The sequence below is a fragment of the Mustela putorius genome, unplaced genomic scaffold, assembly GCF_011764305.1.
Source record: "Mustela putorius furo isolate JIRA1106 unplaced genomic scaffold, ASM1176430v1.1 tig00003871_pilon_pilon_pilon, whole genome shotgun sequence".
NCBI classification, from domain to species: Eukaryota; Metazoa; Chordata; class Mammalia; order Carnivora; family Mustelidae; genus Mustela; species Mustela putorius.
In genome coordinates this window covers 12937366-12963592 of record NW_025422023.1, presented here as the reverse complement: position 1 = coordinate 12963592, position 26227 = coordinate 12937366, and the positions used below count along the sequence as shown (strand labels likewise).

The 26227-nt window shown below is 40.1% G+C and overlaps 1 protein-coding gene across 6 annotated transcripts in view; it reads right to left on the bottom strand.

Moving 5' to 3' along the window:
* Positions 1-512: 512 nt before the first annotated feature.
* Positions 513-26227, bottom strand: part of NPNT (nephronectin) — an 80028-nt gene continuing 54313 nt past the window's right edge. For all 6 annotated transcript variants that reach the window (XM_004748129.3, XM_004748133.3, XM_004748132.3 and 3 more), the window contains 4 exons: positions 13264-13350; positions 12666-12764; positions 4645-4901; positions 513-3316 (listed from right to left, as the gene is read on the bottom strand). In XM_004748129.3, coding sequence (XP_004748186.1) covers positions 3206-3316; positions 4645-4901; positions 12666-12764; positions 13264-13350 — 554 coding nt within the window. In that variant the 3' untranslated portion in view covers positions 513-3205. The remainder of the gene's footprint in view (positions 3317-4644; positions 4902-12665; positions 12765-13263; positions 13351-26227) is intronic.

The window sequence follows — 26227 nt, the reverse complement described above, 5'->3', positions numbered from 1 at the left end:
TGCAGTTTGCAGTGCCAGAATGGGGAGTTCCTCTCATTTTGTCAGGACGACTCACTTTTAATCCTGCACGATTTCATTAGTTTCGTTTCCTTATAGTTGTTTTCTCCATCAGGAAAGGTTCCTGGAATATGAGTGAACTACTATAAGTTAACAAAACCAACACTAGTAAAAGACTTTTTGCTTAGAATTCATATATATTTATTCAGCTGATCCTGACTTCCCATGAAAGGCTAATGTTTAAGACTAATGTTTACAACTAAGTGAGATACAAGAAAACAAAGCAATTTGCCAAGGTATGACATGTTGCTATAGTGATCCCCAGACCCCTTTCTCTGGGCATGCCGATAAAAAGGTCTCCCCTATTTCATAGCCTAGAAAACATCCTGGTGTGGGCAGCAGTTTTGCTCCCAGTTTTCCAAAAAGTAAAAGATGACGTTTGTGAAACTTCAAGCTACTCTAATATTCTCCCAATCAAAAACAAAACAAAATGCCAAACAATAACTGACAATAGGTATCATTAACAGTGCTTTTATTTACAAAGAATTATTTTTACTTGGCTATTTGGAAAACCACTAACATTTTTCACTTTAGAAAACATTAAATAATAAACAAGATGTTATACAGTACTTTGGATAACTTCTGTCAACTTAGTGCAATGTCGTATTGGCACCTAAAAGTGACATTTTCCATGATTTCCCCCTTTCCTCTTCAGTTGTGCAGTTATAGAACCACAAAGGCAATGAATCATTAAAAATGGATCTAAAGCCCTGTTGCCTGGCCCCTACTAGAAAGCTCACTGCTTTACATCCTGCTCCGGTCCTGCCTCGACCAAGTTAAATGACAAAAGATATTCTGTTATAACTACTTCTCAAGCCCCCTCCCCCCACCAAAAGAAAAAAAAAAAACCATTTTGCGGAACTTGGGAGATTCCAATTGACAAGAGAAAGTGAATTACAGTGGTTCAGTGAAGCAAGGATCCGGACAGTGACGTCGAGCAGAGGGCTCTTTCCCAGGGGCCAGGTTAAGTAGTCACACACATTGCAGAGAGAATGCATCAGATAAAAACCTCTAAATCTCTGTTCTTTACTACGGTCTCTTTGAAAACTTGAAATATCCTCCACTGAGCAAGTGAAAGGGTTATACCTTTACCATAAAAAAAAAAAAAAAAACTGAATCCTACTGCATGAGGATATTATTAAGATACTAAAATAATGTCCATCATACTCTATTAAGAATACAAGTTTGTTGTGTTTTTGTTTTTCCTGTTTGGATCCTGCTAGGTTTGCCATAGTGAGATCTTGAGTGAGCTCTGCACTTGGTGGGCTTTTCCCGTTTTGGTTCTCCTCCATTAGGGGCCAAGAGGTAAATGCCTAAATTAGACCCTGGCCTCGCCCAAATGACTCAGAAGATTTTCCTTACAGGGTAATAGGATCAAAACATCCTTTGGAAGATTCTGTAATCTGTTACTCTGCCTTGACAAAAGAACATCTTTAGCCTTCTTAAATAGATTCTTATCTGATCTTTTTAAAAAGCCTCAAAAAGAGAGAAAGAGAAGAGAAAGAGGGAGAGAGAGAGACAGTCACTTTTTCTTAAACAAAGGATTCTCATTTAACAATTGTCCCTGCCAGGAAATGCCCCCTTGCACTCCAGTCTAGGCCTGTTTCCTCTCGTTCCATTCTTAGCACATCTGGAGAACAGCTGGTCACCATCCTCTCTGTACCAACCATTCAAACACTGGAAAACCAGCAATGGTTTGCCCTTCAGTCTCCTCTTCTCCATGCTGGATAATCCCAGTTCCTTTAATTTTTCATCATAGATCTTTTTTTCCAACCCTTTAATCATCTTTGTGATTCCTGGCAAAAACAGCAGAAAATATTTTGATTACTTCATCAGAAATGGAAGAAAAGGTTCAGGAGTAAGTTGCCCTAGAAAAGTTGTATATTTTAAAATATTTTTTAACATGAAGGTAAAATATCCAGGGAGGAAATGGGGGGGGGGGTTCCTAGATCCTAGAGTTCCAATCTTGTTCTCTTGCTCTGACATGTGTGTGAATCCCCACAAAATGCCTCCAAGCACAGGACTTGCCTCCAATCCCGTTCTGACAAGACCGCATGTAAGTCATAATTCAAGACCTAAATATATATGGACTTAAAAATTAGTATGAAAATCTGTTCCAACAGAGCTTTCCCCATGCTTCCCCTCGGTCTTCCAGAAACAGAATCTTTTTTTTGAAACAACCAGAACTTTTACAGAGCTTTTTACAAATTACCAAAGAGAGCCATGTTATTGTGAAAACTGTTGGTTTTAAAGCATAACCTGAAACAGTGAGGGTTTTATATGGTAACTGCAGTTTCCTGTCTACCTGAATGGTTCACTATCCTTTACAGTGATTAGACTCAAGGCCATGAAAACTTCATCCCTCCACTACCACACTTGACATCTCTTCTGCTTTTCTCTTGCTGCCAAAATAAGGTCATGGAACTGGATGACATTTCACTGGGTAGTTTTTAATTCAAGAGATCACAAGCTGCCTTTCCCCTTGCAACTAGAGTCTGTAAATATTAAGAACACCTAACTACTTAATATCAATAGCACATTTACACAAAACACAATACTAACGAGGGATTACGTGCCCACTCTACATAACTGTCTTTTAAAAAAAATACAGATAACGAGAATAAATGCATCTTGAGAGGTTACACACCCTTCTTTTATAAAGTGAATGGCAGTAGAAGTCAGAGTTCAGGTCAGGCCAGAGCTAACAAGGGAAGGGGAGAAACCAACTTCACAAGCACTTTGTACAACATAGCTTAAAAGAAGTCAATACTACTCATGGTACAACACTGAACAGATAACAGAGCGGCCATTTGCACGGATTTCTTTTGAAAACGTCTCCCATCATTTGCTACTACTGCAAACGCCTCCTAACTAGGACGGAAGATAGCGCGCGCCAAAGGCCTTCCTAAAAGAGCCGCAGGCTGGAAGGTAACACCCAAGCTGGCTTGGATGCATCGGCAGGGGCCCCGCGTATTTCAAGGGGGGTGTCACCGTTCGCTGGAATTGCACAAAAGCAGGCCACGGGTGTGGGTCCCCCATCAGACTTTCTCCTGACCCACTGGCCCGTTCTTCTCCCAGGCCTGACAAGAGGGAGGAGAGGACAGGAGGTGAAGACCGGAAACAGAGAAGAGCAACAGGGAATTCATTGCTAGTTTGGAAGCCGCTGGCGTTCTTCAGAGCAGTGGCCTTTTCTCAGGCTCACATCATCCAATCCGATCTCCCCCGTGTGGCCACGCCTTTTCTCCCCTCTGAAGATGACCTGGGGAGAGAACGCACACACCCGTCAAGCTTCCTCTGCCCCTTCCCGACCAACGTCACAGAATAAAGGCAACCCTCCCCACAAACCGAGGGGTGCACTTACTCAACAGAAGGAAAAGACTAGAACATGACCCGTGTCACCTGAGGCTTGCCTTTTGGTAGAAACTCCAGTCATCAGTCAACTGGTCATCAGACCACATCATTCAGAAGCGGTTACTCTTTTAAAAAAGCCATCCTGGGCGACAGGCTGCTTCCTTCCATTTAGGAATGCTTAGGAAGGAATGCTTACACCATGCCAAAGATGACCAAGGTTAGGAGTAAAAAAATGAGATGGACTCTAGAGGTGTAGGAATCAGAGCCGCAGACCTGGGAGACAGTAATTGCGCAGCCCATCCTAGGCGCCCGCTCTTCCCTCCGTGGGTTGAGCCAGCTTTGCTGCCTAAAATGAAGTTGAACTGAATGCCACAATCCAATCAAAGCGCTGTTTTGCTTATATAAACCACAAACACTTTCTTGTATTTTATTTTCTGTAGCGCATCTTCGCTCTTTTGGAAACAGAAACCTTTCTATGCTGTAATTTGAAATGGCTTTATTTTTCCAAACAGTATTTTTTTTCAAAGAGCAAAGCAAATCCAAGACAGATAAAAGCTGTATCCCCTTTAATGCAGTTTCTAGAAACCATACCTAGAGTCATAGCTGCAGAATCTCCTAATAGCAAGTTTTATGAATATGAGCATAAAGATGCTTTTCCCAAAACATTATTTCATTGCTACCTGTGACTTGATTACTTAAGATGAAATTTATATATGCAATCAAAGCTTTTCCCACATCCTGTCCGAATAGAATAGAACTTCCCAAACATATTGTTCTCGGTTTCCACCCAAGGCTGCTTAACTATGATCTGTGAGGCAAAATTAGACTTTAAAGAAATATTTCAAAAAAAAGAAATAACCAAAAAAAAGACAAAACCCTTTAGGGTGACTCTGAAAAGTAAAGGCATTGCAGAAAAAGGAAAAGCAGGTACGGTTAAGCTCACCACCCATTCGAGTTAACTGTTTTTAATTCCGGAATTTTTTTTTCATGAAAAATGGGGCTCTCACTGGGGGCGGGGAGGGGGGAGTGGTGGTGGTATCGCAGGCGGCAATGAAGAAGGGAAGCAGTGGCAAGGAGGGATTATAGGAAGAGAAGGGAAATGGAGTTCTCTTTCCCAGAAAAACACAAACCTTTGTGCCCCAATGAGGAGAACGAGGCTTCTTCAGATGCAGATCCTAGAGTTCTCCTATGAAAGAAAAACCTCCCAGGCTCTGCCTCCTTTTCGGTTCTACTTACGCTCTTGACGTCAGCCCCTCGCAAGGTGATGTGTGTGTGCCTCCAGCCACGGCCACCATTCCTGCCCCACAAGGCCGCTCCGTGGGCACCGTGTTTTCTCACAAACACCTGGAGCGCGCCGGAGTGCAGCCCCGTCACCTTGTGCCTGAACGACAGGCAAAGGTCCCCTGAATGCATGAGGTGGCCAAGAGGTAGCACCAAGCGAGCGGCTTTTCCCCCTGGGCCTTTGGCTCCCGACACTGTCAGATACTGTCCACCTGGAATGGGAAAAGCAGGGCTGTGTGTGTACGTGCTGACATCCCTTTCTAGCACCGACAGCATCAAGGCAGGTTTACTTGGAATAAACTGCAAACTGAGATCGTCATTTGTACAGAATTCCAGATTTTTTAAGAGAAGTTAGGATTTAGGTCTAGGCCTCCCTCAAACTCTATGCATTGTGTTTACAGAAAATATTTGGCTCAGGGAGAGTGCAAATTATGTCCAGGACACCATGATCAGGAATCCTAACACGAGGACTACTTCCTGTTGGATATGAGCAGACATACAAAGGCAGACACAAGCTCACCATCTCTCAATCCTCACCAATGTAGGTTTCTGCCGTCAAGCTGGCTGGCCGGTTGACTCTTAGTTACCAGGGAGAATTTTCTATGGGGATAATTAACCTCTAAGCAGTAGAGCAGAAGTAAATCTAAACGGGCACTAGATATGTTTGTTCTTTCTTCTTCTCTCTCTTTTTAAAAAAATCTCTAAAGCAAGAAGTTCTCCTTTGAAAAGGTCTATTTGCTATGCTTCTCACACTGGAGAGTATACCTAGCCCCAAGAAGATGCAGAGGTGTTCTGGAAACCTCTACATCTTCCTGGAGCATTAACTTTATTGTGGGTAACTAGTTTAAGACACTTTTACATCAAAACAAATTTATAACATTACATATAATATAAATATTTTTTTACATATGCACGTACCCAAAATATGAAGAACAACTTTCATCTTGGACAAGTCACTTTGACGATGTCCTCAGATCCCTATGGCTGCAGAGTCTGTGTCCCCCTATTGTTAGATTAACCACCACTGCAGTGTGGGGGAGGGGGCAGAGGGTTGTTTAAGCAGCAGTGAGGTCGGGGATACTGCTTCTCAAGAGAGGGAAAGTAGGGAGTGGTATTTTGAAACTCCGTCCATGTGTACATGACCTTCCCCCCAGCTGTTTTATTAGAGCTAACTGGAAAACAAGGTTCCAGCACTGAGTTATCCCTAAGAAATATGTACTCGGAATGTTAAACACCTGTACCTGTTTTGGTAGAAATGCTACTTATTTCTCAGTTAACAGATACACCATCCTTTCTTTCTTAGGCTTTGTATAAAACATGATAATTTGGGGGAGGACTAATTCTTCAAGTGAATTCTCTAATGAGTCCCCTTTGAGCATTCAAAGGACCAAAGAGGTAATCTGTGTGTACTCTGCCTGCACCAGGCTCGTTAGCCTTTCTACCGTGAGCACTGTTGGCCCTGCTAACGAGTCTTGAGAGGAACACTCATTTGGCTTGTTTTGCCTCTGCAGAAGCTAAGGCTTGGGGAGGTGAAGACACCCAAGGTGTCACCCTGCCAGTGAGAGGCAGGGTCATGGTTTGAGCTCAGAACTGCCTGACCCCCTAATTCAGCCCTTGTTGCTCTCAGACTGGAATCACTGGTTTACAGGTTTCTGTCCCCCAGGAGACTGTGAACTCGTTGAGGTCAGAATGGAACAGTACATCAAAAACTAATGGTATCAACTGTATGGTGACTAATGTAACAACAACAAAAAAGAAAACCTCAGCTTTCCCCCCAAACCACCCCATTTTATATCCTAGCACATGGTAGGGCTTTGATGTCATTTGCTGAATAAATAAGGTTCTAAGAATATAGAAAAAAACTGCAGGGCAATAGGTCTTTGAGGCATGTACTTGACTCACTGAAAACACAAAGAATTTCTTCCTCCCCCACCCTGTACCCCATTGAACTAATCCAAACAATATTTTGGGCCAAAACATTTAGATGGTGCTTAAATGTCTCCCTGTAAGTCAGCTTTGAATCATCACAGGTATTTAGGTTAAGACTAAGATATAAGGTATTACAGTTAACCTGAAAGTTTTAAGAAAACAAGGATTACCTTAAGACCCTGCAGAATGTACACTCATATCACTATGGCAGACATGCCTGCAAACAACCTAATAAACCAAGGCATCCTAATAGCCAAATAGTCCTTTTGTATAGATACTTAAAACTAAAATGTAAATCATGATAAATGAGGCTATAACAGTTCTTTCTCTGTGGGTACCAGGTTTTAGTCTTACCATAAAGAATTCTCTCCCTTTTTAATAAAAGAAAATGTTACAAGGATGGAATAGTAGCTAAGGGAAAAACTGACCTAGCACCCCGAATAAGTTACCTATTAAATAAAAAATTTAACTTCCGTTCCAAAATACTAGTTTAAATATAGAATTATATTAACTATTTTCATGGTTTCAGTTTAAAGCATCGCAATATCTGAAGTTTGTTTTTGTAGCATTTATTATTTAACAAAACAAAACAAGACTTGCCAGAAAGTTAGGTGATAAAATTTAACCCTGTACTGCCTGGTGCCCTTACAATTTCAACTTACAAAGAGAACAACATAATGTCTATTACTTTACATGTTAACTGTGTGGTCATAAAAAGGAGGGGGAGTTTTGCAGTGATTTTTTCTTATATTTTTGGCCTAGATGAGAAACCAGCCCAGGTAGAACTAAGATCATTATGGTTTGCTGGTATTTATATCTCAAATGCAAAGACCTTATTTTTTTGTTTTTTATGAGATATAATACAGCAATGCTCACTGCAGGAAAAGATAAATAGAAAAGCATAAAGAAGATTTAAATATATGCATGATCCCAAAAGCCAGAGATAATTACTAATGTTAACATTTGAACTTCTCCTATGTATATCCATGAATACGAACACACATGAGTATAAACATTTTTTTCAGGGTAATAACTTGTTTTCATTAAATATATCTGTCATTTTTCGGTGTGAGACATTTTTCATAGCTCCAAGGATGCCATTAATAATTTAGCCAATTTCTTATTGAAGTCTCCAAATTGTTACTTTTTAATTTTATTTTTCTTTTGTAACTTCAAGTTTTTATTTAAATTCCAGTTAGGTAACATATAGCATAGTATTACTTCCAGGAGTAGAGTTCAGTGATTCATCACTTACATGTAACACCCAGTGCTCATCCCAAGTGCCCTCCAAATTTTCACTTTAAGATAAAAGTACCGGGCGCCTGGGTGGCTCAGTGGGTTAAGCCACTGCCTTTGGCTCAGGTCATGATCTCAGGGTCCTGGGATCGAGTCCCGCATCGGGCTCTCTGCTCAGCGGGGAGCCTGCTTCCTCCTCTCTCTCTCTGCCTGCCTCTCTGCCTACTTGTGATCTCTCTCTGTCAAATAAATAAATAAAATCTTTTAAAAAAATCATTAAAAAAAGATAAAAGTACCATAAAACAATAAGAAAAGCCAAAAAAAAAAAAGTTGCAAAACACAAAAGGGACTAAGTTCTCTTTTTATATAAAGAACTTAACAAATCAATAAGAACACACAAAATAAAGGGCACCACAGGAGAAGAGTAATTATATGAAAAGATGGTCAACTTTTCACAGTAAGAGAAAATCAAACTAAAATCAAAAGGAGACGGCTTTTCACCTATAAGCTTGGCAAGGATAAAAAACAGTTTAATAAGATTTATTGGGGATGGCTCTTAAATATTACTGGTGGGAGCATAAATTGCTGTAACTGTTATGAAGGACAACTGAGAAAACTATCAAAATTCAAAACACAAATTCCGTTTGACCTAGCAATTCCATATTTAGGAATATCCCACAGATAGATTCAAGCATATATGGAATGAGACATGTACAAGGCTATTCACTGCAGCACGGTTCTCCTGAAATACAGGGTGGTACATCTGAGAAGGAATGGAGAAACTACCATACAGAAGAATGAAGGTGCTCTTCAGTACCAACACAGGACAATGGCTAATACTATTTTAATGCTAACTGTGGCCAGGCATTGCTTTAAATGCCTCCCATACGTTTCCTAGACACTATTATCTCCATTTCAATAACTTGCTCAAGGTCAAAGCTACTGCATGCTGGCACTAGCTTCCAGCCCAAGCCTTCTGGCTGCAAAGTCCACATGTGTTAACTCTTAGAAGATATGATCTTTAAGTGACAAAAGCAAGGTACAGAGCAGGGGCAGAAAAATATATCTCTGGAAAGATAACCAAGAAACTGGTTGCATCTGGGGAGGGTGACGAGGAGCCAGAGCTGGGGGCTGAAGCTTTTATTTTTTCACAGTTGGTTTACTTTTCCATTTGTGTATTTCAAAATAATGTTTAATGCTGCAACAGACATACTTGCATGTACAAGCCAGCCTGCTTGCTACATATTCTAAAGTGAATAACTTGTAGCTGTCAGTAGCAGACACAGCACTGAGTCAGTTTCCTTTAACCCTGATCCCCAGAGATCAGGGTTTCAGGAAAAGGGCCCCCAGGGTCCAGCCTTGACATTTACAGAAGGGTGTGTCTTCAGGGCGTCACCACATCTGTCAGCAGCGCAATCTGCCGCCCCTTAGAGGCATGTATTAATTTCACTATCTCACCATGAAGTTCAAGACCATGCACATTAAAAATGAGTCACAATTGTGAAAATCCAAACATATGTTCCCTTACAAATGGCACAGTCTAGATAGAAAAAAAGTTAGCTTGGTAATTAGATAATACACAGAAATAATTTATTAAACTGGTTATTGTCTTCTCTGGTCTTAGCGTGTGATATACACACACGCAGATCCCTAAACTTCCTAGAAGGAAAACTGGCATTTTTCATGATAAGCCTGATTAGTACTTTTCTATCAGTATCTGGTTAGATTTCCCAACACCTTCTCCAAAGCTCCGTCCCAGTTCCAGCCTGACGCATGCCATGTCCTCCTACCCTGTCCTCCCTCTGCCATCCTTTTGTCCTCCCATCCCTTCCCCAAGCTAGAGCCTGGCTGCTCCGCAATCTCTTTGGGAAGACGTGGGGGCATTCCATTCTGACTCAGGCTCTCAAAGGTGGTGTAGCAGATTTTCTAATCCAACACTTACCCAGTGCTCAAAACAACATCTTGCTACAAGTCACCCAAAAACCTCTCCACCAAAGGAGAGCTCCCTATCGCCCTGTCATCCTGTTCTCTTTTTAGACAGCTCTGATGACGGGCAAGTTCTTTCTGGGAGTGAACCAGAACGGATCTCCCTTTAGCTTTTACCTGCTGATCTGACTTCTCATCCCCTTGAGGTTCCAGAATAGCTGTGAAAGACGTTGTTCGTCAAATATTTGGAAATCAGTCTTGCTCCATTATTTCTTCTCCAAGCTGAACATTGTGGTTTCTTCATTTGTTTTCCCACAGGCTTTGGAATACCTTTCCAACTAGGTCGTGTTCTTAGAAGTGACCTACAATTATCTCTGTTCTTCTCAGATAGAAAGAACCCACCAAGTAGATTTGTCATTCTGGGAAAAATATTCTATTTCTATGGAAATGACCCAACTCTTTAGCAGTGATGACAGAGGTTTCCCTCATACTGTTTTAATAATTACTTGCTAAAACAATAAAAGCTTTCACCCCTCTTATTTGAGTAACTTCCCCTTGCATCTTAACTATCAGCAGAAGGGAAGAGGGGAAGGGATGAAACAGAAAGAATGGCCCCCTTCCAGGGGCCAGAGACAATAATCAAGAGCTACCGAGTCACAAAAATGGCCACCGATCCTTTCAATGCATTCTTTGCTACCATTGCCAAATGACTGCTTCCATTTTTTTTCTTCTTTTTTTTTTATTTTGGTCTACCATTCTATTTCTAACCCTCTCTTTTTAGCAGAGGGCAAGTGGAATTTGGGTCACCACAAATTTAAATATTTACATATATAATGAAAAATAAAAAGTGTTAAAATGCAAAACTTGTTCTAAAATAGAGTATGGAAATTGTAAAAATCAAGAACTTCACACGGATTTTCTACACTGGATGCTTCCATGGAAGTATAACGAATTCCTCTGAGTTTAGCATGAATAACTCACCAGGGTACCTTACTCGAAGGGGTTATTGACTATAACCATGAGCAACGTTCACCATTCTATCCAATATGACTGTCAAAGACGCTCCATTCTGTAGCAAACGACCCCAGGTCAGGGGTCAGTCAAATCTATAGGCCTGAGATCTGCAAAGCAGATAGTGTCCACTACCGAAGGGGGGAAACCACATGAAGTACAGGGAGGCCTCGATATGAAGTCCACTCTTCAGCTCTGTGGCTTTAGGAAATGTGTACAACCTCTGGGTCTCAGTGTTTCCTTTGTGAAACATAAGCAGAATTACCTGCCTCAAAGGGCAGGTGAGAGGATTAAACTGAACCACTGAGATGATGGAGCTGGGATTACAGTAGGTATTAAATAAATGGTTTCTCTCTTACCCACAGATATCTGTGACCGTAATAATAATGTCCTGCTCAGAGTCAACCTTAAATGAGAGGAATGTCACTGTATTGGGGGGGGGGTGTTCCACTAAAATCTGTTTTATAGGTAAGAGAAATCTAAAACCCCATGTGAATTTATTGAATATTCATATTTTTAAAAGCTTACCTCAAAATTTCATTTTACTTTTTTTTCAAAGATTTATTTCAGAGAGAGGGAAAGCAAGAGAGCACATGCATGTGCATGAGTGGGGGAATGAGCAGAGGGAGAGGGAGATAAGCAGACTCCCCTCTGAGTGGGGAGTCCAGCTTGGGGCTCGATCCCAGGAACCTGAGACCACAAATGAGCCAAAATCCAGAGTCAGTCACTGAACAAGCTGAGCTACCCATGTGCCCTCAATTTTTCATTTTAAAAAATCTATTCTATTTCCACCTTAGGGGGAATCTAATGAATATATTTTGAGCTAATTTTTTAAAAAACTTTCTACTCACAATCTACAACAAGGAGTAATACCATAGATATCCACAAGAAGCATGTTAGAAATGCAACAAAATATACATCTTAACAAGGCCCCTAACTGATCTGTATGCACACTGAAGTTTAAGAACTGGTTTAACAGAGCATATCTTCTCTCAAGTTAACTTTTATGTGTTTTGTGCTCTACCTATATACCTGCAATGCTATTCAAGAACTAGGCTTTTAAGACAAAAACTTTCATTCCTAAGTCTAGAACCACTAGTGTAAAAGGAAGAAAAGAAACCTAACTCCTCACCCTCCCATTAAATTGGCCCCACCCACAAAAGATTTAATTCCTGAGGGGAGGGGAAAAAACCAACAAAAATATGTAAGTAACTTTGCTTTCTGAAACAAGAAGACATTTTGTCTTGTAAGCACTGAAATGTTGTATCAGTAGGAAGCATGCAATTTAAAAGTTTGTTAGTTTTCCAAGGAACTACATCTAAATCTATCTCTCTAGTAACATTCTTTTGTGGAATAAATGGTGGTAATTTGTAACTAATTTCTCCAGCATCTAAATTAGACTGAAATTTTTTCCAGAGAAATATTCACAACTTCACAGAATCTTCTAGTGTCTTTTTGCTATGTGTCACATCTTTTTAAAAAAGGACATAATTAAAAAAACAACTGTGGATGACCACCAGAACTGATGTACTGTTACATTATTTCTCTCATGCCTAGGAATGGGGCACTACAAGTAACTTGAAAATTGTATTTTTCAAGTTTTTATTTTATTTTATTTTAGAATGAGTCTAAAGGTTTTACTTACCAAGCTCTTTGAGAGAAACTAGTTGGCCCTTTAATGTACTACTTGTCTTCCCATAATATAATTCTAGTTTATTGCTAATTAGTTCACTTAAAAAATGAAATAAGAAATGTTGGAAGAGATCTTTCTTTACTGAATAAAGAGGGTAAACAGAGATGTGTAACAGTATTCTTGATTGTTAGAACCAGGGTCCCCAGATAGGCTCAAACAGATACAGATTAACTGCTTTTACCTGCTGGATCTCTCACTGGTTCCCAGTGCAAGTCACTGTCTTTTTCCCGGATCCATCCACAAAGCCCATGGTCAAAGTTACAACTGTGTATCAGAACACCTACAAAAAAATAACCAGAACAATGAGTAGTCCACAACGGCACAATTTGTAAAAACAAACTTGTGAACTAGGAGTATCGATCTGCATAAGTGTTCTCTTCTAGCCACACTTAACTATCTGACCAGAACTTCTCTCCATGAGATCAAAGGAAGATTACATGAATCCTTTCTTAGAACAATTGTGCATGTGTGTTCAGCTATAAAAGTAGAACACAAGAATGTTGCCAAATTATGACCTTGTTACACCATCACTTACAAAACAGGATTTCCTCTTCACAAGTTAAGTGTGCTTTATTATTTTTTTAAAAAGATAATGATGACATATAATTATTTTCAATCACCAACTATATTACAAAGGAAACCAAGTTGTTTAAAAAACAAAAAAAAAAGTACACTTTTCCCAGATGTAACTGAACAATCTACAGTTTAAAATTCACTTTCAGGAAATGGAAGGAAACAATAAAATATCATCATCACATAGTAAAAATGTAAGTATCTACCTGGATCATCCTTTGCTTCATCATCTGCACTTACTCCCCTTTCAATTTCAAATATTTCAAACAAGTCATTTGAAGGCTGCCGTGGAACTGCAAAAGAGGGAGGTTTGGTTTGAGTGAGTATTGATAAAGACACCTGCCTTAACCAGGGCACAGTGGGAGAACACCTATGTATTTCACACATCTGGAAGAATCCAAAATATTTCATTACATGTCACATTAAGATTCATGATGTTTGTTCTATAGGTACTTATACTATCTGAGTACAAATTTTAAACATGTTTTCCAAAGGTTTCTAAAATTCAATATAAAAATATATTAATAAGTCTTTACCAGGAAAATACATCTTAAAAGAGCTACCAATTTCTAGCAAAATATTCACCTTTGTCAAAATCTAGAATTTGTTTCTCTGAAAGATACACTATGACCTCTAAATGAAAGTGGTTTAACAGAAAATGCCTGCAGCTACAGTGAATGGTTTGGCTTTCTAACCACAGCATCAACTCCCCACACAATGAAGGCTGCCCACTGCTACATCCATCTATAAATCTTACCTCAGCAGGGTTCCCTGGCCCCTTAAAGATCAAATCCAAACTTCCTGGTGCAGCATTCACAACCCACCCTCCAGAACATACACACACACTGTCCACACCATGCCATTCATTTTCTCTGACCCCATCCCCAGCTTGGGATCCTCTTGTTCCTACTAATTAACTTGCCAAACTTCCCTTCTTCATGCAAGACCCCAATGTAAACATCATGCCTGGCTGAAAACTTTGACACCCCTTGTAGGTGTCAAGGTGAATTAAATCCTTCTCCCTCGCACTCTCCAAAGGCTCATGGGCACACCTCTCTTACACTCTTCTGTGGAGAATTGCAGTTATTCACATACATGTGTGTGTGTGTCCCTCTGCTAGCTTCTGAGGTCCTGGAGGGCATCAACCATGCCTTATTCATGTGGCATTTCCAACGTTTGACCTGGTGACAGGCCCTCAAGGTGTGTACTGCACAGAGGTGAAAATCTTATTTTGTCAACCCTTTTCCTCACATGAGCCAACTGAAACAGAGGTTAAGAATCTACGTTTTTAAAAAATGGAGTCACTTAAAGCATAGTTATTCAATGTATATTTGCCCTCCCCTCCCATGCCAAGTACCACGGCAGTCCAGGGAGACAGGTAAAGGGGGGAACAAGACCAAGAAGGACCCGACCCTCCAGAGCTTGCAGTCTAATCACACAGGCAAACATTAAACCACGCTAAACATAAATCCACACTACAACTCTAAATGTCGATGAGGGCTGAGAAGGAAAAACACCAGAGGATGTCCTGAAGAGGACCTGGGTTGGAGGCTGGGGGGTCTGTGGGAATGTCAGTGAAGGGGAATTCCTGGCCAAACACCAGGGCTACTCCCTTTTCTTTGCCAGAATCTCATCTGTATTTTTTTATAAGGCAGGGAGTAAAAGATGTCAAATGCCAAGAAACAGATATCAGTCAGAAGGGTTCTTTTTCAATACTATTTCTATTATTTTTGCAAGAATTTTTTAAAATTAACAATCCCATAATATTTGCACTGATTTTTTTTTCTAGCTTCCCACTTTTAAAATTTTTTCTTTTGTTTCCAAAGTCCAAACAGTGAAGACCCATCCCCTCCCCATACAGACACTCACATATACCCAGCCTGAAAGGGATAGAAGAGAAGCCAGTCAACAGATAAGTTCTGGGGGACACGCTGCTGACACAGGTGTCCTGGGGTGAGGTAACTGGTCACCTTCTTGTACACCCAAATGACTGACAGGAGAGACATCCATTTATAGCTTTCCTGGCTTCCCATAAGACTCTAAGAGGGAGTCTGCCTCTTATTTGCTAGAAATATTATAAAGTTGTAGGCAAACATGATTCGTTTCTCACGATACAGAGAAAGTTCAAAAAATTCTATAGAACAATCATTTTTTGTTCTATTGTAACTTATACAAATTATCTCTCGATTGGAATATGGCTCAAATCTTACGGTACCATATGGTGGCGCTACCTTATGGCAGGGGATCTTAACACTGTAATACAGGTATTACAACATGGGGATAACTTCCAGTCACTGAAATAACATTTGTCACAGAAAGTTTGTAAGTAGCCGTCTTAGAAACATCTATGGTACAAGTGATCTCATCACCTCATTCTTTCTAGAACGAGAGTCCCATGCAGTCAGTGCAGCTTGCATGCACATAACACTGTGCCCTATGGTACTTGTAAGATGTGTTCTTAGAAACCTCTGTACTACAAATACACTTAAATACTTCATGCTTATTTAGGGGGTATCACTTCCATCACCAATATAACACTGTGTGAACACAGCTTGCAAATATCCCTTCTTAAGGAACACAAGTGTTCTTCAAAAAATTCATTGCATGCATTATACAATGAGGGTGACTTCCGCTCACGATAATAAACTGGTCATAAAGGAAGATCAAGGGGAACCTCTCTACAGAAGCACCATGTAGACCAAGAGGGAAAGAATGGGAAAACTTCAAAGCAAAACAAAAAAAGTGTTGGGAGGGGGGGAAGAAGGAATGTTTCAGGTAGCCATTACAAAGAAGGTGCTCAGAACATTTAGAGAAAGGCTTGCATGAAGCATGGAGGAAGGATGCTGAGAAATGGGGAAAGCGATATGGGATGAGGTTAGAGAGAAAGGAAGGGAGGAGACCACACGCTTGGAAAACAGCAATTCAAAGAATGTGTCATCTAACAACTTGCAAAGTGCCAGATGTTTCATTAATAGTTCTTAGAAACCAAGTACCTAAAACACTAACTTCAGCAGGAGCTGATCAAGCACACCTTCACTGCAGTTCACTGGGAAACATTCCAAGGAATTTAGAGACCTGACGTGCTCAGCAGCTATTAGTGCTTAAAATTCTGTGTCCTCTACTCTGTAACCCTGCCAAATTGTTCAACTATTTCTCCTTTCTCACACATACTGCTATGGATTGCTAAGACTGTTCCACCTCAGTGTCAAGAGAAGGTTCACTACCCCACTCTCTGGTATATTTTATGTTTTATGTGAAAATACTAAGTGAAATAAGTAGTGGGAAAAAGTCATTCAAGCAGTATGATCTCAACTATGTACAAGAAAAATAAGCAAACAAAACAACGGACTAGAAACAAGAGTGGCAAAAACAACACGACCCCCCAAGCATATACGGTCAATTAACTTACAAGAAAAAAGCCAAGAACATGCAATGGGGAAATGGCAGTCTCTTCAAGAAATGTTGAGATGGGGGGTTAAGAGGGTAGGAGAAGAACAAATGAAACAAGATGGGAGTGGGAGGGAGACAAACCATAAGTGACTCTTAATTTCACAAAACAAACCAAGGGTTGTGGGGAGGTTGGGGTGGGTTTTGGACATTGGGGAGGGTATGTGCTATGGTGAGTGCTGTGAAGTGTGTAAACCTGGCGATTCACAGACCTGTACCCTGGGGATATAAATATATGTTTATAATAAATAAATAAATAAATAAATAAAAATGTTGAGGAAACTGGAAGGCCACAGGCAAACAAAAAAAAGAAACTTGACCACTATCTTTCATAACACACAAAAATGAACTCAAAATGGATTAAAGAGTTGAATGTAAGATCTGAAACCATAAAACCGCTAGAAGAAAATACAGGCAGTAAGCTCTTTCACACTGGTCTTGACAGTCATTTTTTTGGATCTGATTCCAAAAGCAAAAATAAACTAGTAGGACAACATCAAACTAAAAATCACAGCAAAGGAAACCATCACCAAAATGAAAAGGCCAGCTACTAATTAGAAAATAACTGTAAATCATATCTGCTAAGAGGTTACTATCCAAAATATAAAAAGAACTCCTACTATTTAATAGCAAAGGAAAAAAAAAAAAGGCAGACCAAATCAATGTATTTCCAAAGAAGACGTACAGAGGCCAACGGGTACATGAAAAGGTGCTCAAGATTACCAGCCATCAGGGAAATGCAAATCAAAACCCTGATGAAGTATCACCTCACACCTGTTAGGACAGCTGCAATCAAAAAGACCAATAGCAAGCATTGGCAAGGATGTGGAGAAACCCTGGTGCATTGTTAATGTGAATGCAAATTGGTGCAGTCGCTATAGAAAATAGTATGGAAGTTCCTCAAAAAAATTAAAACTAGGGACGCCTGGGTGGCTCAGTGGGTTAAAGCCTCTGCCTTTGGCTCAGGCCCAGGGTCCTGGGATCGAGCCCTGCATCAGGCTTTCTGCTCAGCAGGGAGCCTCTGCTTCCTCCTCTCTCTCTGTTTCTCTGCCTACTTGTGATCTCCATCTGTCAAATAAATAAATAAAGTCTTAAAAAAAAAAATTAAAACTAGAACTGACAGATGATCCACCAATTCCACTCCTGGGTATTTATCTGAAGAAAATAAAACACGAATTCAAAAAGATATCAGCACTCTCATATTCACGGCAGCATCTTCCCCACAGCCCAGACCTGGAAACAGCCTAAGTGTCCACTGACAAATGAATGGATAAAGAAGATGTGGTCTGTATATGCATAGAGGAATATCATTTCTCTATAAAAAGAGATGAAATCTCACCTCTTGTGACAAAGGTGGAAGGACCTTGAAGGCATGATGGTAAGTGAAACGAGCCAGAGTAAAGTACCACAAGATCTGGCTCACATGTGAAATCTTAAAAACGGAAACAAGGTCATAGATACAGAGAACAGACTGGTGGTTGTCAGAGGCAGGAGGTGAAGGGTGGGCAAGTGGGACTCAGAAGTTACAAACTGAGTTATCAAGTAAGTAAGTTAGAGGGATATAATGTAGAGCATCTTGACTGTAGCTAGTAATACTTCATTGCATATTCGAAAGTTGCTAACAGGGTAAACCTTAAAAGTTCTCAACACAAGAGACGATTTTGTAACGAAGTATGATAGATGTTAACTGGAGTTATGGTAGTTATCATTTCAACATGCATACAAACATTAAATCATTGTGTTGTACACCTGAAACTAACATAATGTAGTAGGTCAATAACTACTCAGTTAAAAATATATATATATACCACTATGGTACTAATGGTGGTCTGAGTATTGGAAATGAAAGTGATATTTTCCCATTCGTTTGGTTTGCCTTATCTTTTATAATTGTAAACTTTTAGAACAGTGTATATAAAAAAAAAATTCTGTTGTGGACAAAAAATTACCTAAAACATCAAAAGAAAAGGGTTCTGTGAGAACACATATATAGACTCCCTACCCCACAGCAACTATATATCTGTTCATTGTATTTCGATTGCTCATAGAGAACTTTTTTTTTTTTTTTTTTTTGAGAGAGAGAGAGAGAGTGAGAGAGGATGAATGGGAAAATGGGATAGAGGGAGAGGGAGAAGCAAATTCCTTGCTGAGCAGGGAGCCCAACGTGGGGCTTGATCCCAGGACCCCAGGACTATGACCTGAGCCTATGGCAGATGCCCAACCAACTGAGCCACTCAGGCCCCTCAAGGAGAACTCTGAATAGTGTCTTGATACCTGTTGTTAAATGTGAGGCTATGAAATTGAAATATATTAGTGAATTTGGACATATTCTTTGGTTCAAGAAAACTATTTTAATCAATGTAGAAAATGTTAATTAAAATAAATGACTAGTGGGGACACACCTGGGTGGCTCACTCGGTTATTCGTCTGCCTTTGGCTCAGGTCATGATCTCAGGTTCCTGGGATGGAGTCCCACACTGGGCTCCCTGCTCAGACGGGAGCCTGCTTCTCCCTCTGCCTGTCACCCTCCCTGCTTGTGCTCTCTCTCTGACAAATAAATAAAAATCTTTTAGAAATAATAATAATAAAATAAAATAAATAAAGTAAAATACGAGTCTTGCCTAAATAACCAGGATAAACACTTGTACATGATTTTTGTCATTATTTTCCCTGCTTTGTATTTTAGCTAATAGTCACTTTAAATATGCAATATATATATATTTTATAAAAACAAACATATCTGATACTGTGTAGTAATTGGACCATTAATTCTTCGAGTGGTATAGTGATTTAAAAAAGAATAGGAGATACAAACGTAGTGATCCGAAGGGGCACATGCACCCGAATATTTATAGCAGCAATGTCCACAATAGCCAAACTATGGAAAGAACCTAGATGTCCATCAACAGATGAATGGATCAAGAAGATGTGGTATATATACACAATGGAATACTATGCAGCCATCAAAAGAAATGAAATCTAGCCATTTGCGACAACGTGGATGGAACTAGAGCATATGCTTAGCGAAATAAGTCAATCAGAGAAAGACAACTGTCATATGATCTCTCTGATATGAGGAAGTGGTGATGCAACATGGGGGCTTAAGGGGGTAGGAGAAGAATAAATGAAACAAGATGGGATTGGGAGGGAGACAAACCATAAGTGACTCTTAATCTCACAAAACAAACTGAGGGTTGCTGGGGGGAGGGGGTTTGGGAGAAGGGGGTGGGATTATGGACATTGGGGAGGGTATGTGCTTTGGTGAGTGCTGTGAAGTGTGTAAACCTGGCGATTCACACACCTGTACCCCTGGGGATAAAAATATATGTTTATAAAAAATAAAAAAATAAAAATTAAAAAGAAATAGTAATAGAACTTGATTATTTTTATTTGATAAAGTTGGGACTTGTTTAGCTTTTTCAAAAACCCAAGATAAATAAGTGGTGCTGAAATACTGAATATCCATATGCAAAATAATAATAATTACACCTTCATACCATAAAAAATATTAACTTAGTGTATTCAAAATCTGCTGTTAAGATAATGAAAAAGCCATTCATTGCTTCAAAGAGAATAATAAATAATATATATAATAAAGTTTGTTTAATTAGGGAAAAAAAAAAGAATAGGAGGGGGGCACCTGGGTGGCTCAGTGGGTTAAAACCTCTGCCTTCGGCTCAGGTCATGATCCCAGGGTCCTAGGATCGAGCCTCACATCGGGCTCTCTGCTCGTCAGGGAGCCCGTTTCCTCCTCTCTCTGCCTGCTTCTCTGCCTACTTGTGATCTCTGTCAAATGAATAAATAAAATCTTAAAAAAAAAAAAGGATAGGAGAAATGCTAACAATAGAATTCCTCTTCTGTCTATCTATTCTCCCTCTATTCTATCCACTTTTTAATGCAGTCAAGAAACAGAATCCACTGGGTAGAAGGCACTGGGCTAAGAACTTACGAAGAAATGTGATTACTCTTGCCTCATGGGGTCTAGTTTCCAGAGGCAAAGGCAGACTTCTAACAATTTCTCCAGGTAATGAATGTTTTAAAGACAAGTAGAGGAGGCTGTGTGAGCATGGGGGTGGGGCCTGGGGGCAGACTAAGCTAGCCTGGGGAGGACAGATGCATGAAGATCTCTCACAGCACCACAGGAAGGATGCCTTAAGGCGAGCTAGTGCCCTGGAGAATGAAAGGGTGTGGAAATCAAAGATCCTTCTAGCTCTAGAGCTCATGGTGGGGGGTGGGGGGTTCAGGAGGAAGGGCACCAAGTGAAGCCAGAGACAGATGTGAACAGATTAAAGCCCTGTAGAGATTTGGGGCTTTATACTGGTAGAAGCTGGAAGCCTTTACAAGATCTCAGGTCAGGTGCAACATTCTGGCTGTAGCGTGGAGAATGAATAGGAGGGAGGTGAAAGTGAAGGTCAGAGAGCCATTATGACCAAATGAGCATAAACTAAAGAATGGTCATATAGTCTTAGAAGATTCATGTCCTACATTTTTTCCTCCCATTGGCCAGTGTTTTACCCACCAAAACATATCACTTGTCCAGGGCTTCCTACAGCCTTCTGCATGAACTAAAACAAAGGAAAGGTGTAGGCATGAAGCGTGCAGACAGCTGGGTAAAAATGGGGTTGGACTGTGCTTAGGGACCTGGTACTTTTCCCCTGTGGCTGGAGGGCCCTAGAGCCCGTGAGAAGAACTGGCCACATGAATAAGCAGGAAATCTCTTGAAAAAAACCCTTTGGCTTAGCATTTTCTATTAAATATATTTTCCCCAGGAACATAATATTAATATATAGCTTGTGTTCATAAATGAGGTTTCCCAAATAATCAACAATACTTTTACCCAAAAAGCATTAAGAGTAAGCACAGTGAAGTAAAAGTAAATATTATCATACACCCCTCCGATCACCAGACTTCTTCTGAAGAGTTAACTGTAGCAAAATGTAAGCACTGTTTATTAAAGGTAGCTTTGCAAATTCTCTTTGTGTTCCAGGGTGGCTACCTTGACATTACCCAGGCTAGCTAGTTCTGGCATTTGTTGTGAGACTAAAAGATTAAAGATAACACTGTCCTAAGTTGTTTCTATGGTTAGGGCTTTGGTTCAGTGGAAGAGAATGGTGCATATGTAACTCTCAATAGTCCAAAGGCTCTTTCTGAAAGCAAAACCTAGGGGATTTTTAAAGACTACACAGTGGGGATGAATCACTGGGGTTTTATGAGACAGTCTCCTGCCTCTCTCTCTATATATACCCCCAGCCCTCTCTTTCCCTCTCCAGATGAAGAACATATGCCTTATAGCTTTAAATGACCAGAGAGAAACAAATAAAAGGATTGGAAAGGAGTTTCTGAAATTTTCTTAACCACATTAGAGAAAATTCTTAGCCATATACTGATTACTAGTAAAAAGAAAAGGGTTTCTGGGCTCCACAGATATAAGCCCTTGTCTGCCAAAGCTTTCATCCCATAGGAAGAATCTAAAATGTTCAATTTGGGTTAAAGAGCAGAGCTGGAAAAAATTAAATCTCTGGTGAAAGGTGGAACATAGACACTGCTTCAGTACTCAGTAAGGAGCCCCATTTACATGGCTCACCTATTTCTCCTTTAATAAAATTTCAGAACAACTTACTGCCTAGGACAATCCCAGGAGAAGAAACTATCTAAAAGAGATTCTTTTTTAAGTATGACCATAAGGGTGAGAACACAACTTTTCCAGAGCCAAAGAATGCCTGACAAGTTCTATTCTCTTTCGCTCTTCCAAAGCCAAAGAAACTGGAGGGTAACCCTGCCAGGAGCCAGGTGAGGTGGGGAGAGGCGAGCAAACCCACCTACTGTGTGGGACACTGTCAATGCCCTAAGACCAAAGAAATCACTTTAAAAAAAAAACAGCTATTATTTTTGGTATTTATCAAACACAGCCTGTAACATGTTTCCCACCTAGATAGACTCAATCTCTCAAAAGGCTGTTGTCACCATGTGCATAGCACAGAAGTTGATGGGATCCTATCTCTTCTAAAACCAAAACTGTTCACCTAGTAACTATGAACATCTAAATAAAGCATGATATTCCAGTTATTTCGTAAAAATTAAAGGGCATGTGAAGTAGCTAGGTTTCCATTTTTATTTTCTCTGTTCACCCAACAGCTCACACTAGTAAATCGATTGGGTCCAAAAGGATCTGTTTAGCCAATAATAATATTAAAATATAACAAACCATAATAAAAAACACCATAAAAACGTAGATTTGGAACCGAACATAAAATGGGGCTATATTTTTATGAGTTAAGTAGGGAATGGTAACATTACTCGATAATTTAATTCAACAACAGCAACAGAAGTGGTAATGGCTACCATGTACTGAGTTCTTCCTACATGGTAAGAGTTTCATGTGCAACCACAACAGCTCAGTGAAGTAGATACTGTTACTATCCCCACTTACAGATGAGGAACCAAAGATATAGGAAGATTCCGTAACAGGCCCCAAGTCGGGGCACCTGGGTGGCTCAGTTTAAGCCTCTGCCTTCGGCTCAGGTCATGATCTCAGGGTCCTGGGATTGGGCCCCGCATTATGCCTCGCATCGGGCTCTCTGCTCAGTGGGGAGCTTGCTTCCCCTCTCTCTCTGCCTCCCTCTCTGCCTACTTGTGATCTCTGTCTGTCATATAAATAAATAACATCTTTAAAAAAAACAACAACAACAACAAAAAAGTAGGCCCTAAGTCACAGTGTGGCTACAAGCGCGATATTTTTCCTTACAACATTATCAACAAATGTGCATTCAACTTAAAAAATTTTTGATTTCTGACTTTGGTCACGTTCACCAAGAATTCAATTTGTACCTTCCGGAGAGAGCTATTTTTTCTCTTACCAGCCACCATCAAATCAAATTAAATATAAATCCAAAATCTTGAAAGCTTTCAGAATTCACTGTGCCAGATCCTGACCTGTAAGCAGTGACAACTCACTCCTCCAAAATGCTAGCAGAAATGTAATCTACAGGGAGATGTTGGGCATCTTCTCGAGGTCTCTCTGGGCCTTGATGTATACGAGAAAACAAACTAGTTTGAAAACCTTTTCACCCCTCAGCAGAAACAATCTTTTTACTCATTACCACACAGCATCAGAAAAGAGGTCCTGTTTTCATGACTAAGAACAATGTGATCACACCAGCCACAGACTATAAACTCCACAGAAGGAAGACAAGACATGGAAACCGTACACAGCCCAGCAGTGCAACGATCAATAAAATGGAAAGTTTTCTTTTGACTGCCTGATACTTGGAATTTCAACACATTCTCAGGATCTAGAATAACAAAGCAGCAGGGAGTCTGGTTCTCTGATAAGGCTACTCCTAAGAGCACCTGACAGACGTTACATTATATTCTGTAATCTTTATTTGGCAACACTTTCCTTCCTTATGTGACCCAAATGCTTCATACCACATTTTAGGCACAACTGCTACATCTGAAACACTCCACAACTGGCCAGTTCTGTCTCCATTCGAGACACTCTTCTACAGACTGGAACTACCATTAGGGCTTAGTGTGGAATAAGCCTGCTATTCAGTGCAGTCTGCAGATCAACAGCACTACCCAGGAGCTTGTCAGAAATGCAGAATCTCAGGTCCTATCCTAGACCCACTGAGTCAAAACTTTCACTTTAACACATTTCCATGTGACCTGTATACACACCAAGACAAAGAAGTACTTCCTTAGCAGGTCTGATTTAGTAAATGTGCGGTACAGATTAGGAATCTACATCTTAAATAAGCACCCGAGGTTATGCTGGTTCAAACAAGTTGAACTGCCGACAAGTTGGAAAAAAATCTGCTTCCTCGTCCAAGTGGTATTACAGACCTTGCAGTAATCTGAGCTTCCTAGCTCAAACTGGACATGTCTGACACTCGACTGTAAAGACCATTTGAAAAGCTAAAAATAGAAGTTAATAAAATCTTTAATGCATTTTTAAAAGCCAGTATATTCTAAATAATATTAATATGATTGAGAATCACAATTCCATGGGGTACTTTTTCAAAACACACAGCTCACTCTCTTCCTGGGGAGAGTGGGATTCTATGAGCACTGACGGTCTCTCCTAAGGAATCACTCCTAAAGTGAATTAGTGGCCAACAGCAGTGGGAATGAGAATAGTAAACCTCACTGAGTGAGGACAATGAAAGGACAAGGAAAATCACCCCAAATATCATCAACTGGATATAGATTCACAAGCACTAATCTGCTCTTTTTTTCTTCCAAATATCCATATTCACCCAGACATATGGAGACATGTATTTTGCACCTGCTTGGGGCCAAATGGTATATACAGTTCTCTACTTTCTTTTTACTTACCCTTTTTATAACATCAGTGTTTTCCCAAGACATTAAATATTTTTCAGAAAACACTGCTGCATAATATTTCATCATATTGCTAGACTAGAAACGCATTTCCCCCTAAATTCCTTTACTTCAGGTTCTACATAAAGCTTTTCTTATGTTCTTTGCTTTGGGATAACTCCTACATGCTCTGATCCCAGATTTTTGTCTGTGGTGCTCAGTCTCTGACTTTTTAGCAATTCCCTGCAGCCTATCTCTGGTGTACAAATAGGCATCCTACCAATTAAATCTGCTTTTCTTGCCCTAAGTGTGCCCGGTATCTTTCTGCTCTGAGCCCCCTCCACCAGGTTCTTCCAGAGTCCAAGATCAGCTCTCTGGTCTCAGAAACCACGCAGATGAGAGCTAATGCACAGAATTTGTCCAAAGTCATGTATCGCATAAATAATAGAGGTGAGGGTCAAAACTGGATCTTCTGGTTCAATGTTTTCTCTCCTTAGCAGGAGTTAAAAACTCCTCAGTTTCATATGCCTCAACGCTATTTCCCTAAATCATGCTCAAAATTTAGAGGTATATGAGAGTTTTCTAGAGAAACTTCGTTTTCAGTGACTATATTAAGCTGTACTGGGGTAAGAAAAAGCTAAAATAACTTTGATCATTTGGGGACAAACTATCAGAATCAACAAGTTAAATATAGCAAGTTCAAGCATTCAAAGAATAACTTAGATTGAGAAAAAGTTGATTCCAACATAAAATTTTATTTCCTTCTATTCAATAAATATTTTTGAGTGCCTACTATGTGCCAGCCATTGTTTGTTTATTTTTTAAAGGTTTTATTTACTTGTCGGAGAGACAGAGAGGGCACAAGCAGGGGGAGGGGTAAGGCAGAAGGAGAAGCAGGCTCCCCGCTGAGCAGGGAACCCAATGTGGGGCTCCATCCCAGGACCCTGGGATCATGACCTGAGCTGAATGAAGGCAGACGCTTAACTGACTGAGCCACCCAGGTGTCCCTGTACCAGCCACTATGTGACTATTTCAGGGGGAAAATACCTGGGGAATTAATGGCTGCCCACAAATCTGCACTATAATATAGTTGGCAACAGAGGGAAATGATTTAGATTAGAAAAACATATTTAAAGAAATTCTGCTTACAGTCAATATTGGGTCAGATGTGACTGTTACCTATCTTTGGACCCTATCATTTGAGACAGATCTGAAAAATGAAGGATGTACAAAGGCAACCCCAAAAGATTGCTAAGTGGTTGAAAAACAGTCTTCCTTTCTTTGAAAAACAGTCTTTCTAAGAAAAGGTTTAGGAAACAGAAATTACTGAGCCCAAATAAGAGACAATTAAGTAATTTCTAGAGAGTGTTCTTTGAATACATGGAATATAGATAGGGCCTG